General features: G+C 42.8%; 1 protein-coding gene across 1 annotated transcript in view; it reads left to right on the forward strand.

Annotated features, from left to right (window-relative positions):
- Positions 1-12,713, forward strand: part of AMACR (alpha-methylacyl-CoA racemase) — a 71,189-nt gene that overhangs the window by 6,314 nt on the left and 52,162 nt on the right. Inside the window, exon 2 of the mRNA XM_089689450.1 lies at positions 5,268-5,521. Coding sequence (XP_089545576.1) covers positions 5,275-5,521 — 247 coding nt within the window. The 5' untranslated portion in view covers positions 5,268-5,274. The remainder of the gene's footprint in view (positions 1-5,267; positions 5,522-12,713) is intronic.

The raw sequence follows: 12,713 nt of genomic DNA on the forward strand, positions 1-12,713 counted from the left end.
CCATCCTATAAGGCTGCATAACCTCTGACCCTCAGTCTGGACAGTGCTAAATGACCCTGGGCCGATCACAGGCACCCTCCCAAAGAAAAAAAAAAACCTCTAGCACAACACTCCAAACTGAGCATGTGCAGAGTGACTCCTAGAGCTCTATACTATCAGCAGATGGATTGGGGACAGTAAATGAAGAAGACGGGCTCAAACCGCCTTTTTTCACAATGCGGAGGATTAACCCCTTAGGTTCCACAGTGAGTATAACAAGCATGCTTTACTGCATGTACAGACTGATTTCACTGTTGTGGGCTTAGTAACACTTCAACTTGGGAAAAAATGTCCAAAACAAGCCTTGTTGTGCTGCCCAGGACATTTACAAAGATCACCTTTTACTTTTGTGGTGGCAAAGAAAGCCATAGCCAGATCTCGGAGGTCTACCATAATACCATTTGACCCAGTGAAGGCCAAACTGTCCTGGATCATGATAAAGGAGCGTCTGAATGACAAAGTTGCATTGTTCGAAAACATGTGGAGCCCCTGGATTCACTATCTGATGGGTGATGCTCAGGATACTTCAGGTTAGACAGTGTTTGGGGTACGGAGGGTTAGCACGTATTTTCTTATGTATTTTTTTTTACTGTTCCTTCTTCTTGTTTTCTCCTGTCTGTCCTTTCTATGGGAAGTGCAATGTCCCCATATGAGTTAATTGGGGTCTCACTTCTACCACTTGATCTGCAAGGCCTTAGACCACAAACCCAGCTTTGTCGAAAAACAGTTTGGTCTCAGATGGGATTCGACCCATTCGAAACGCGTTACAAGCCCAGCCCTCTGTTGTCCTTTTTTCAGTATATTTTTAATTCTGGAATTGCATTTACACACATTTTCCCTGTGTTTGGCATTTTTTGAGCCAAAACGTTTCTCTCCCCCAGGCAATAGAGGATCATGGGGCCCCTGTGTCCTTGCCCAAACTCAAAAAAGCCTATGAAAAAGGTACCAGGGGCATCTCATGGGGCCCCCTACTGACCCCGGGCCCTCGGGCAGCGCCCGAGTTTTCAAATGGTCAGTCCGCCCCAGGGTTAGAGTTAAGGTTAGGATAAGGGTTAGGGGTTAATATTTTATTTATTGTCTTATTATTTATTTTTTTGTTAGGGTGTTAATATAGTTAAAATTGTAAGAATAAATGAATGTAAAATAAATGCACAAATAAAAATAATTAAAAATGAACAATATATAATAATCATTAACCTATAACCTTAACCCCCTAACCCTTAAAAAAATAAAATTAATTACTAAAAAAAAAAATAATAATAATAATAAACACCCTAACACAAAATTAGTAAATTATTGTAGTTATTTTTATTAGTCTTAATTTTTTTTATTTTTTTAGGGGGTTAAGGTTAGGAGCTAATTATTATTTATTTATTATTACATATTATTAATTTATTTTATTTACAATTATTTTTATTTATTAGTGTATTTAAGTTATTCTACATTTATTTATTCATATATTATCACTTTTTTTTTTCATTTGTGCAGAAAAACATGCAACTATGCGCAAAAATGCATGAACTCCGCATTTCCATTCATTTCTATGAAATCCAAACATGTATATCTGCCTGATTTGAGCGACAAAAAAAGCTCCAGAACTTGTTTGAGCTTCAGGCGACTTGGAGTGGAGATGTGAACCATCTTCATTGAGAATAATAGATTTTTTTTCTCCTCAAGCGTTTTTGGAGCTTTGAGCTTCAAGCTACAAATCGCTCAAGTGTGAATTGGGCCTCGTGATTGGCAAGCTGCAATATATTATTTTTTGTTTTGGGTTTAGTAGCGCTTTAAATATAACAGGCACGCTCCTCCTTTCTTTGGAATAACAAACACCCTAGAATTAGCTTTGTACAACTCACCATGCCTAAGAGAAGTGGAGGTATTGGACTACCTGACATTACACGGTACTACAGGGCGTGTCAATTGGCAAGAGTAGTAGACTGGACCTCGAACTGTAATCGTAAGATTTGGGTTGACGTAGAATCTGATTTTTCGATGATTTCGCTTGCCTCCTCCCCTTGGCTGGGAAATGCTCATATTCCCACTGAATTTCGGGATCACCCTCTTGTAGGCCCCAGGTTAAACTGTTGCCGACAGATATTCCAGAACACTGAGCTCTCTTCCTCCCCGGGCCCCTTAACCCCAATCAAAAAGAACCCTGACTTTTTGCCGGGTATGTCCCGGACTTTCCTCTCTGGATGTGACCTTCCAGATAATCTGACAATATATCACCTTTTCAAAAATACTAAGTTCTTATCTAGAGAGGACAGTTTGAAGTTATGGCCATCCCTGAACCTAACACCGTGGATATATAGACAAATTCATCATTTTACACATAACGCCTCGCATTTACAAGACTACTCCAGGTCGCTTACTCCATTTGAGAAACTTTGCTTCTCGAATTCCCCCCAGCGACATGTTATATCCAAGCTTTACTCCCTTCTTGAAACTACTAGTATATCTCAACCTCGGAAAGCGTGTGAAGCTTGGATACGAGATTTACAAATACCTTTGTCAACTGACGACTGGGATCACATTTATGAACACATACATTCGGGCTCCATGTGTGTTTCCACGCAGGAAAGTAATTACAAATTATACTCTAGATGGTACAGAGTTCCGTCCCTGCTGCATAAATTTGACCCTAACATTTCAGAGTTGTGCTGGAGATGTAGACAGACAACAGGCACACTCCTACATATCTGGTGGGATTGTCCCCTGTTGCATCCTTTTTGGGAAAAAGTGCGAGATATAGTCTCACAAGTGACTACTTACACTCTGGAATACACCCCGGCTCAATTTTTACTTCACCACTCCTCAATTCCGTTAAGGATGTACCGTAAGTCTCTTACCCTGCATATGATAAATGCGGCGAAACAATGCATTCCTGTCCACTGGCGATCAGAACAGATTCCTACGGTGCGGGAGTGGTTCCATAGGGTCATCAGAGTTGCGGAGATGGAGGAATTGATTTCAGTGACAAGAGACCACCCTGAGAGATTTCGGAAAACTTGGGCGTGTTGGAAACACTTCCAAACTACCAATTTCTATAATCTCTATATGAATAACTAAAACTAATCTACAGGTTGTGAATACCGTTCAAAGTTATCACCTCTGGAATAGCGACGCGGACCGTGTTTATCAGAATGTATGTTAAGTCCTAAGGATAATACCTATTAGCTTGTCTACTATATTATATTATGGTTGGCTTAATAGCTATTACCTATTACTTGATCCATCCTTCCCTTTACACTTCCTTCCCACCTCCCCCCCCTCTCCGTTCCCCCCCCCCCCTCCTTTTTTTTTTTTTCTTCTTTTCTCTCACTCCTCCCTGTGCTCTCTAAATCTTCCTCCATATACAGTACTCTCCTCTTTTTCTTTTCTCTCTTTTCTCTCCTTTTGTCTCATATTCTTCTCTTAAACAACTATTTCTACATACAAGCAGAAACTTAACTTAGCCGGGTGCGGAATTACACGATGCGTCCGCCTCTGACGTCAATGCTGTTTTTTGCTCCACTACCCGATTACCTAAGCGCTTTTTACCCCCGACACTTGCATCCTCTGTACCTCTATTGCTTACCATCCATATTTGCGAACCTGTTATTCTACTTTGTTTACTGGGTAGCGTGATCTCCTGTTTATGTTTATTGCATACTTCAATTACATGTCTGACTACCCGTCTGCGTTACGGGAGATTGCTTCAGTTATACGTTTGCAGAATGTGTTCCGTACATGTCTCTGATCTCAAATGTCTTGTATTTCAATAAAAAAATTTTTGGAAGAAAAAAATAAAAAAAATAAAAAAGAGACTTTTTGGCTAAATATAACAGGCACCAAAAATGTCACACTTCATGCGTGTGAAATCCACCTGTACATTTACTCTGGGCTCTGGGAGACTGGCACTGCTAATCCCCAGTGTGAGGCTTTGACGTGAAGATCTAGTGTTCATACTGTAGCTCTCCGAGGTTTTAGTAAACGACAAACACCTCATAAGACTAATATGAAGCTTGCAATCCTATCACAAGTGAGAATTTCCCAGCAAAAGTATCTCTAGGAAATGCAAGGAGAACGCTCACCTGTGTTACTTTCCTGCCGAATAAGGCTGGGTGCACACTGGATCTTACTTCTACCTCTTCTAGAATCTTTTCCTTCTGGCACCGGTGTTTTGGCAAGAAGAAAAACTTAATGTATTTGGCCAGCATAATCATTTATTCTCCCCATTGAAATGAATGCTTAAGCGCTAAATGTGCCTTGTGCGTTTAACACATGTTTACAAACATTTTTCTGCAAAAATGCTGCTACTCCTGGATGCACTAGCAATGGTTTTTTGTTTTTGCCTCTAAATGTCTGTGCCTGGTCACATTGGCTAATACGCAAGGGCGTTTAGAGGCAGAAAAAAGGGTAATGTAAAAATGTAAGGTATCAACCATATCAACACTGGATATTGTCGCCCATTAAATATCGGCTGTGTGGGTGGACCCACTGTTTTTTTTTTTTTTTTTTTTTTTTTTTAACAAAAACAAACCAAAAGGAAATCTGCTTCCAAAAAAAAATAAAGAAAGGAGAGAGAGAAAACGGGTAAGGAATAAATTGAAAAAATGAGATAGTGCCGAAGGGAAAAAAAAGTGAAAAAATTAGGTGGTGAGGAAGGGAAAGTGCTATTTGAAAAGATGTAGCAACCAGTACAGTAGGACACACCAGCACACCTCCCCCAGCAAGGATCCTGGACACTACGAGATCCAATCAGGTCTAGCTGACACTTACAATTTTATCTTGGCTGGAGTTATACTTCAACTGCATTGGGGTAGGGCTTAATTTCCACAGGGGGTGACGCTTAACATATATCATAGGCAGACTTAATATTAGCCTTCCAAAAACTTTAAAAAAAAAAACAAAACAAAAAATATATATACAGTGTGTGTGTATATGTATGTATGTGTGTGTGTGTGTATGTGTATAAATATATATGTATGTGTGTATATATATATATATATATATATATATATATATATATATATATATATGTGTGTGTGTGTGTGTGTGTGTGTGTGTGTGTATATATATATATGAAAATGTTCATGCTTTCCCTATCCGCTTCCTTTCCTTTGTGGAACATTGCTTCATCCAAAAATTTCAGTACACTCAAGAGATACACAATGAAAATATGAGGTATATCTGTAAATAAAAAAAAAAAGCCTTCTGAGATCCTTTTTTTTCTCTCTCTTTAATAGTGACCCGATGGCTCTAGCTGGTGTTCAGGTGTTGGAGCTGGCAGGACTGGCCCCTGCGCCCTTCTGTGGAATGATACTCGCTGACTTTGGGGCTAAGGTGATCCGTGTGGATAAAGCCAAAAGCTCTGTTGCAAGCGACACTATGGCACGCGGTAAAAGGTCTATAGCATTGGATCTCAAGTGCCCAGGAGGAGTCAGTGTGCTGAAGAAGTTGTGCAAACAGTCAGATGTCCTTATTGAGCCGTTCCGCCATGGTAAGTGATCATCAAATATAACTGAGCTAAACAGTATCTAGGTCAGCGGTCTCTGCACTGTGGCCCAAAGGCCACATCTGGCCCACTACAAGATTTTACTTGGCCCTCAGCCAACTTGTTCTCTGTATGCATCAGGGGGGCCAGCTGCCAGCACCATAACAACCAATGATACTGAGTGGCCAGGACACTAGGCATCATTTGTTGCTATGGCGCTGGTGTCTGGCCAGACTGCACCATAGAAACACATGATGCAGATCCTGGGCAGCAACATCCAAGGCTACCAAAGCATTCAAAGGAGGACTTGCTTCCACTGTTGCCCATCATTCAGACTTGTTCCACCTCCCGCACCATGCTATGCTGCCACTGTGGTGAGGATCATAAGACAGGATAGGGATACCGAGGACTCTCTATTGCTATTCTCACAACTGCTATTCGCACCTTGCAAAGGAAACTTAGGGCTCTGGAATGCAGAGCAGAAGATGCTAAGAATCGCAGCAGGAAAAACAACCTCTAGATAGTGGGCCTGGAAGGACGAATCTGACCCTGAAGGGGCCATATACTATTTACCTTTTTAGGCAAGCAGCACGGCTCACCTGTCAGGTGTAAACATTCGGGCGGCAACCGATTGCTTCCACACATTGCCAGCCTCCCATCCCCGTTTTTTAATTGTAAAAAACAAAAGATACACCAAAGTACATACCATCCCTCCCCCAAAAAATTGAGGCCCCCCCCACCTCCGCACCTACAAACATAAAATCACACTCTGGGGCACCTACACATGAAAACGTAGATAGTGTCACATGTTACATATCGCCGCTCACGCCAGAATGAGAGCAATAATTCTAGCAGCAGACCTCCTCCGTAATGCTAAATTAGTGACCTATAAGGGGCTTTAAATGTGTGGCCTATAGAAAATACAGGGTACTGAAGGTCGTCACCATTTCACAAGCATGCACAAATGTAAGGTTTGACAAGTTGGATATCTATTTACTCGCTGCAACCTCATCTTTTTATATTTTACAAAAAATAAGGTAATGTATTGCTTTTTTGTGCCCTAAAATTAACTTACTTAATTTTGCAGTTATATCATACGACATAAAAAATTGGAACTACCACGATTTTATTCTCTAGGGTCTCTGATTTCAGAAAATATATAATGTTTGGGGGTTTTGTGTCATCTTCAGTCCTAAAATGATTTTAGAACCTTTCCCAATGAGGAGGAGGGAATGGGTCCCCATCAGGAGCTAAAAGGACCATTTCCCAATAGGGGTGATGGGGGCAGTTCCCTAGCTGGAGCTTGTTACTGCAGCTTCAAAGAAGACTGAAAGCTATTAACCATCACAGCTGCAGGAAGAGGACAGGACATGTCTGTACAGAAGATTTCTACAGGATCCAGCTGACTGCATGAAATGGGGCATCCTTCATTACAGGTAAGTTAGGTCACTAAAGCTAAGGAAAAATGTTTTTATGGCTTTAGCCTAACCTTGAGTAGCCCCAATGGTTTACTATTAACACTAAAACACAACCAACATTTAAAACCCTTCATGCAACGATCACCCTCCTCTCATCCTTCACTCCTTCAGCTACTCTATTCACAATATTTTAAGCAGAATCCTATTCAACACCTAACTAAGTTTAAACATGCCCCCCCACCCCAACACCTATTCTGCCTGACCTGTATAAGAAAGATCTGTATACTTATCTATTTTCAGCCCGCTCTGGTCTGGTCATGTGATCTCCCCATGTCATTCAGTGGTGGTTGCAGGGGAGAGGAGAGAGCGTTCGACAATGGCTGGCAATGGCTGTGAACAAGGACGTCACCCATAAGCTCACATGTCCCAGCCATTGTCGACACTTCTTCCACTACCTGTGGCCTCTGCTGACTGACACGGGAGCCAGATCACGTGACCACACCGGGCCTGAACATAGGTAAGTATACAGATCTTTCCTGCACACGTTAGTCAGAATAGGTGTTGGGGGGGAGGAGCATATTAAAAGTGTTATTAAACCCAGGACCTGTATTCACTATATCTGCTCTCCCACAGTACACAGAACATAGAAAAGTAATTATTTTAGTAACTATAAACTGCTAAATACCTTTCCTCAGCAGCAGTATATAGCAGTCTTGTGACTTCTATCAGTGTTCAGCTGAGCACTGGTTAATCTTGTAGGAAAAGTTTTCATTCTCCTATGACTGTCCTATGAAGCTGCATGACACAGTGGCTAAATAGTTACCATTTCCGCCTGGCAGTACTAAGGTCGTTGGTTGGAATCCCAACCACGGTACCACCTGCCTGGAGTTTGCATGTTCTCCCTGTTTCTGCGTGCATTTTCTCCAGGTACTCCGGTTTCCTCCCACACTCCAAAGACCTGCTGGTAGGGTAATTGGCTCCTGTCTAAATTGGACCTAGTATGTGTCTGCATGAATGTAAGTTAGGGTCCTTAGATTGTACACTCCTTTAGGGTCAGGGGCAGATGTGAATGTACAATATATATGTAAAGTGCTGTGTAAATTGATGGTGCTATATAAGTACCTGTAATAAATAAATGACCCCTGACCCTCTGTTTGGAAAGTTCTGATTGACCCTTTGATGTCTAGCAAAACTCTCTAGCAATACATGCCAAACAGAGCATGTGCATACTTTCCCCTGCTACTCTGTACTATGGCAGATGTATTGGGGGCAGTAAAAGAAGGAGAGGATCAGAGAAGAGAGGATCCTTAGGTTCCACAATGATATAACCAGCATGCTGTACTGCATATACAGACGGCTTTTACTGTTGTGGGTTTAGTAACACTTTAAGAATAGTTAGGCTTTGCATGGAAATCTTTACAAAAAGAGGGAAAAAAAAGCTTGTCAACCTGGAATTGTGTAACAAATAGGTAAATGGAGTGATACAGCTACTAGAATTAACCTTGCTGCATTGAAACTGCCTGCCACGCATGATATAGCACAATGCAGGTCACATACCTGATGTCAGCAGGAAGGTAGTGCACACAGGAGTACTTTTTATTTGTCACATTAAAGAACCCCAGGAAACCCTATTTATATCTAAACAGTTCCCTTAACAAAATCCCACATCAATTTCAGAGAAACTGCAGCCTTCTCTATGTGAAAACATAGTTTAACTAAATGCTTTTGTTCACACATAATCGACATACAAAGCACAGCATAAAGATCCATGGAAGAGTTCAGATAAAAGCAATAATCATCACAAAGCGGAAACAAAGAATGCTAAGAATGTAACTAACAGTTACAGGTAAAGACCAAAGTAAAAGGGATTCTATTGTCCATGTACTCAGGAACAGCCAGGCTTTAAGATGTTATTGTATAGCAAAATATCAAAGCGGTAGTAAACTAAATCTAAAAAACTTCCCTGCAAGATAAGAGCATGATGTGCTAGTATGCATCACATTCTAGTACATTATGAATGACTTACCAGAAAACGAAGCCCTCCAGAGGTGAGCTGTCACAGCTTCCATCTTCATCCTCTCTTCCTTCTGGGATTGTGGGCAATATTATTATTATTATACAGTATTTATAAAGCGCCAATGGTTCACTCAGCGCTGTACATTACAAAGGGGGACAGAACATGTGACAGAACAATAACAATACAATGCAAAACATGAGGGGATTGAGGGCCCTGCTCTTTCGAGCTTACAATCTAGGAGGGAGGGGATGGTGGTACAAGAGGAGATAGCTGTGGGGGATGGAGTGGTAGGAAGAGTGGAGGAGGTCGGCAAGTTAGCAGGGGGTGGGGTAGGCTTCCCTGAAGAGATGGGTTTTCAGGGTGCGCCTAAAGGAGAGGAGAGTAGGTGATAATCTGATGGGTTGGGGCAGGGAGTTCCAGAGGATGGGTGACACCCTGGAGAAGTCCTGAAGGTGGGCATGGGAGGAGGAGACCAGGGAACTAGAGAGAAGGAGGTCTTGTGAGGAGCGGAGTGTGTGTGCTGGGTGGTACTTGGATATTAGGTCAGTGATGTAGTTCGGGGCAGTATGGTGGACGGCTTTGTATGTCAGTGTTAGGATTTTGAATTTGATCCGTTGCGCAATCGGAAGCCAGTGGAGGGATTGGCAGAGGGGGGGTGGCGGAGATGGAGCGGTTGGTAAGGTGGATGAGTCTGGCAGCCGTATTCAGGATCGACTGAAGCGGGGATAGCCTGTGGCGAGGCAGGCCAGTGAGGAGGGAGTTGCAGTAGTCGAGTCGTGATATGATGAGGGAGTGGATGAGCTGTTTAGTGGTTTCTGGGGTTAGGAACATGCGGATTTTGGCGATGTTGTGGAGGTGGAGTCTGCACGAGTTTGTTAAAGATTGGACTTGGGGCTGGAAGGATAGGTTGGAGTTGGATAGGTTGGGGCGGGGCAGGCAATAGCCGTTTGACTGGCCAGCCTCCAATAACGTTGCACTGTCCATTCCGAGCTCAGTGCGCATGCGCAAGTGACATCCCTATCGTCGCCACATTAAATGTCTCCTAAACGGTGCATGTTTTTACAGTTATTTACAGTACCTACAGGAAAGCCTTATTAAAGGCTTACCTGTAAGTAAAACATGAAAAACAAGGTTTACTTCCACTTTAATTCCAAAACAGAAAATTTAATATATTGCAGGTTACTAATCATTAGATGTAGAGGCTGCATTAGTTTTTGTTTTTTTAGGCTTTTTCACCTGGTGACCAGGCCAGTAACACACCACCTGTACTAAAGCGCCCCCACTCTGGATGAAGGAGCACTGCAGCATAATTGTCAGTCTGGTGGGAGGGGAGTGTTAGATGTACTTGCAGATTTAAATACACTAACAAATGGAAGCTGAACTCCAGATCACACTTTATAATTAGTTACAGAAACAGTTGTTTTTGATATTGGGATAAAGGGTTTACATAAAAGTCGATCGTAAGGCTACATTTACACTGGAACCTCCTTGGACGTTTAGTAGCAGCAGAAAAACACAAAAAAGCGGTACTGCATTTAGCCACGTTTGGATCTTTATTCATTTCATTGGCCAAAGTACTTGGCATTGAAATGAATAAATGCCGAGCACTGATGATCAGTGTGCCCTGATGATCTGTGTGGCCCCAGCAGTGCCACCTGTCAGTGTCCATTAGGGCCAGCTCTCAGTGCTCATCCATGACACCTGCCAGTGCCCATCAGTGCCACATTTCAGTGCCTACCAGTGCACATCAATGCCACATATCAGTGCCCATCTGAGCTGCCTTTCAGTGTCACCCATCAGTGCCAGTCAGTGCCACCTATCAATGCCAGTGAGTGCCACCTATCAGTGCTGCCCATCAGTGCCTATCAGTGATGCCTGTCAATGGCCATCAGTGCCTCCTCATCAGTGCCACCTATCAGTGTCCATCAGTGCAGCCTATCAGTGTCCATCATTACAGCCTCATTAGCGCACATCAGTGAAGGAGAAAAATCACTTATTTACAAAATTTTATAACAAAAACTAAGAAAAAACTTTTTTTTTTTTTCAAAATTTTTAGTGGTTTTTGGTTTGTTTAAGAAAAAATAAAAAACCCAGAGGTGATTAAATACCACCAAAAGAAAGCTCTATCTGTCAAAAAAAAATGATAAAAATTTCATATGGGTACAGTGTTGCATGACCGCGCAATTGTCATTCAAAGTGTGACAGCGCTGAAAGCGGGAAATTGGCCTGGACAGGAAGGGGGTATAAGTGCCCTGTAGGCAAGTGGTTAAAGAAGAACTGGCCCAAAATTAGCTATTTATTATACATGTGGCCACTGTCAGCGCTGTATAAACTGTATGTAGCTACATACCGTATGTGACATTGTGTTCCGGAAGCGGGTTGTGGACTTTGCTGCTGAAACAAAATGATCCTACAAACCGTTTATACAGGGCAGACAGCGGCTGCAGCAGTTGGTAAAGGAATAGTTGGTCCAAACAAACTATTTAAAGTGAAAGGAATAAATAGAGTTTAACTTGCTAAATCACTGTGCATCATTATAATTTTATTTTTTTTTAAACCTTTTTTCATACTGTTTTGCATCTCGGGGCTGGTGATCTCCTCCAACCTTTTTCAGGTACTTCCTATCTACATGTACTCCCTCCAGCATCAACTGCACATCTCATTGCTATAGACCAGCTTCCTGATAGTGACAGTGGTATCCACACCTACATAGTTGCCAGCTGTCATGAATTGTCTGGGACACTTCCGAATTTTTGACAGCTGTCTCAAAATGACCTTATCCCGGGCTGCATTCTGGAAGTCAAGGTTTGTCACAGACAGCTGAAGTTCATTGAAATCGATGCAAGCTCTGTATGCTGCCTGGCAATTTCCACCACTTACAGACATGCAGCTTTCTGACTGACACGGACTGAGCTGTTCAGGCGGCTGTCGGAACACAGTGATGCGAGGTCAGATGGAGCCTTATGCCTCCCAGTGCTTGGGTGGGACTCGGGGAGGGTGTGTGGCAAGCTTGAGCCTCGGAGGTGATTGCCAGCCAGCAAAATGCAGCAGGTGTGTGTGAGGTGGGCTCCTCTGCAGAGACTCAGAGAGTGGACTGAGGAGGCTCAGGACTCCGGATTGATAAACAGTGGCCCAGATGAACAATGAGAATGTCAGCATGGATGAGGTCACCTGACTCCTCACACCGTGGACCTGACTACTTATACAACAGCAACTCAGCCACGAAGTGGAAGGCCATGCAAAATGACAGAGTGGGGTCAGCGCATGTTGAAGCGCACAGTGCGCAGAAGTCGCCAACTGTCTGCAGAGTCAATAGCTAAAGACCTCCAAACTTCATGTGGCCTTCAGATTAGCACAACAACAGTGCATAGAGAGCTTCATGGAATGGGTTTCCATGGCCGAGCAGCTGCATCCAAGCCTTACATCACCAAGTACAGAGCAAACTATCGGATGCAGTGGTGTAAAGCATGCTGCGACTGGACTCTAGAGCAGTGGAGACGTGTTCTCTGGAGTGACAAATCACGCTTCTCTGTCAAGCAATCTGATTGACATGCCTGGGTTTGGCAGTTGCCAGGAGAACGGTACTTGCCTGACTGCATTGTGTAAAGTTTGGTGGAGGGGGGATTATGATGTGGGGTTGTTTTTAAGGGGTTTTGGCTTGGCCTCTTAGTTCCAGTGAAGGGAACTCTTAAGGCGTTGGCATACCAAGACATTTTGTACAATTTCATGCTCCCAACTTTGTGGGAACAGTTTGGGAATGGCC

This window comes from Staurois parvus, unplaced genomic scaffold (genome assembly GCF_062004578.1).
Source record: "Staurois parvus isolate SC_StPar_1 unplaced genomic scaffold, SC_StPar_1.0 ptg000475l, whole genome shotgun sequence".
Classification (NCBI taxonomy): Eukaryota; Metazoa; Chordata; class Amphibia; order Anura; family Ranidae; genus Staurois; species Staurois parvus.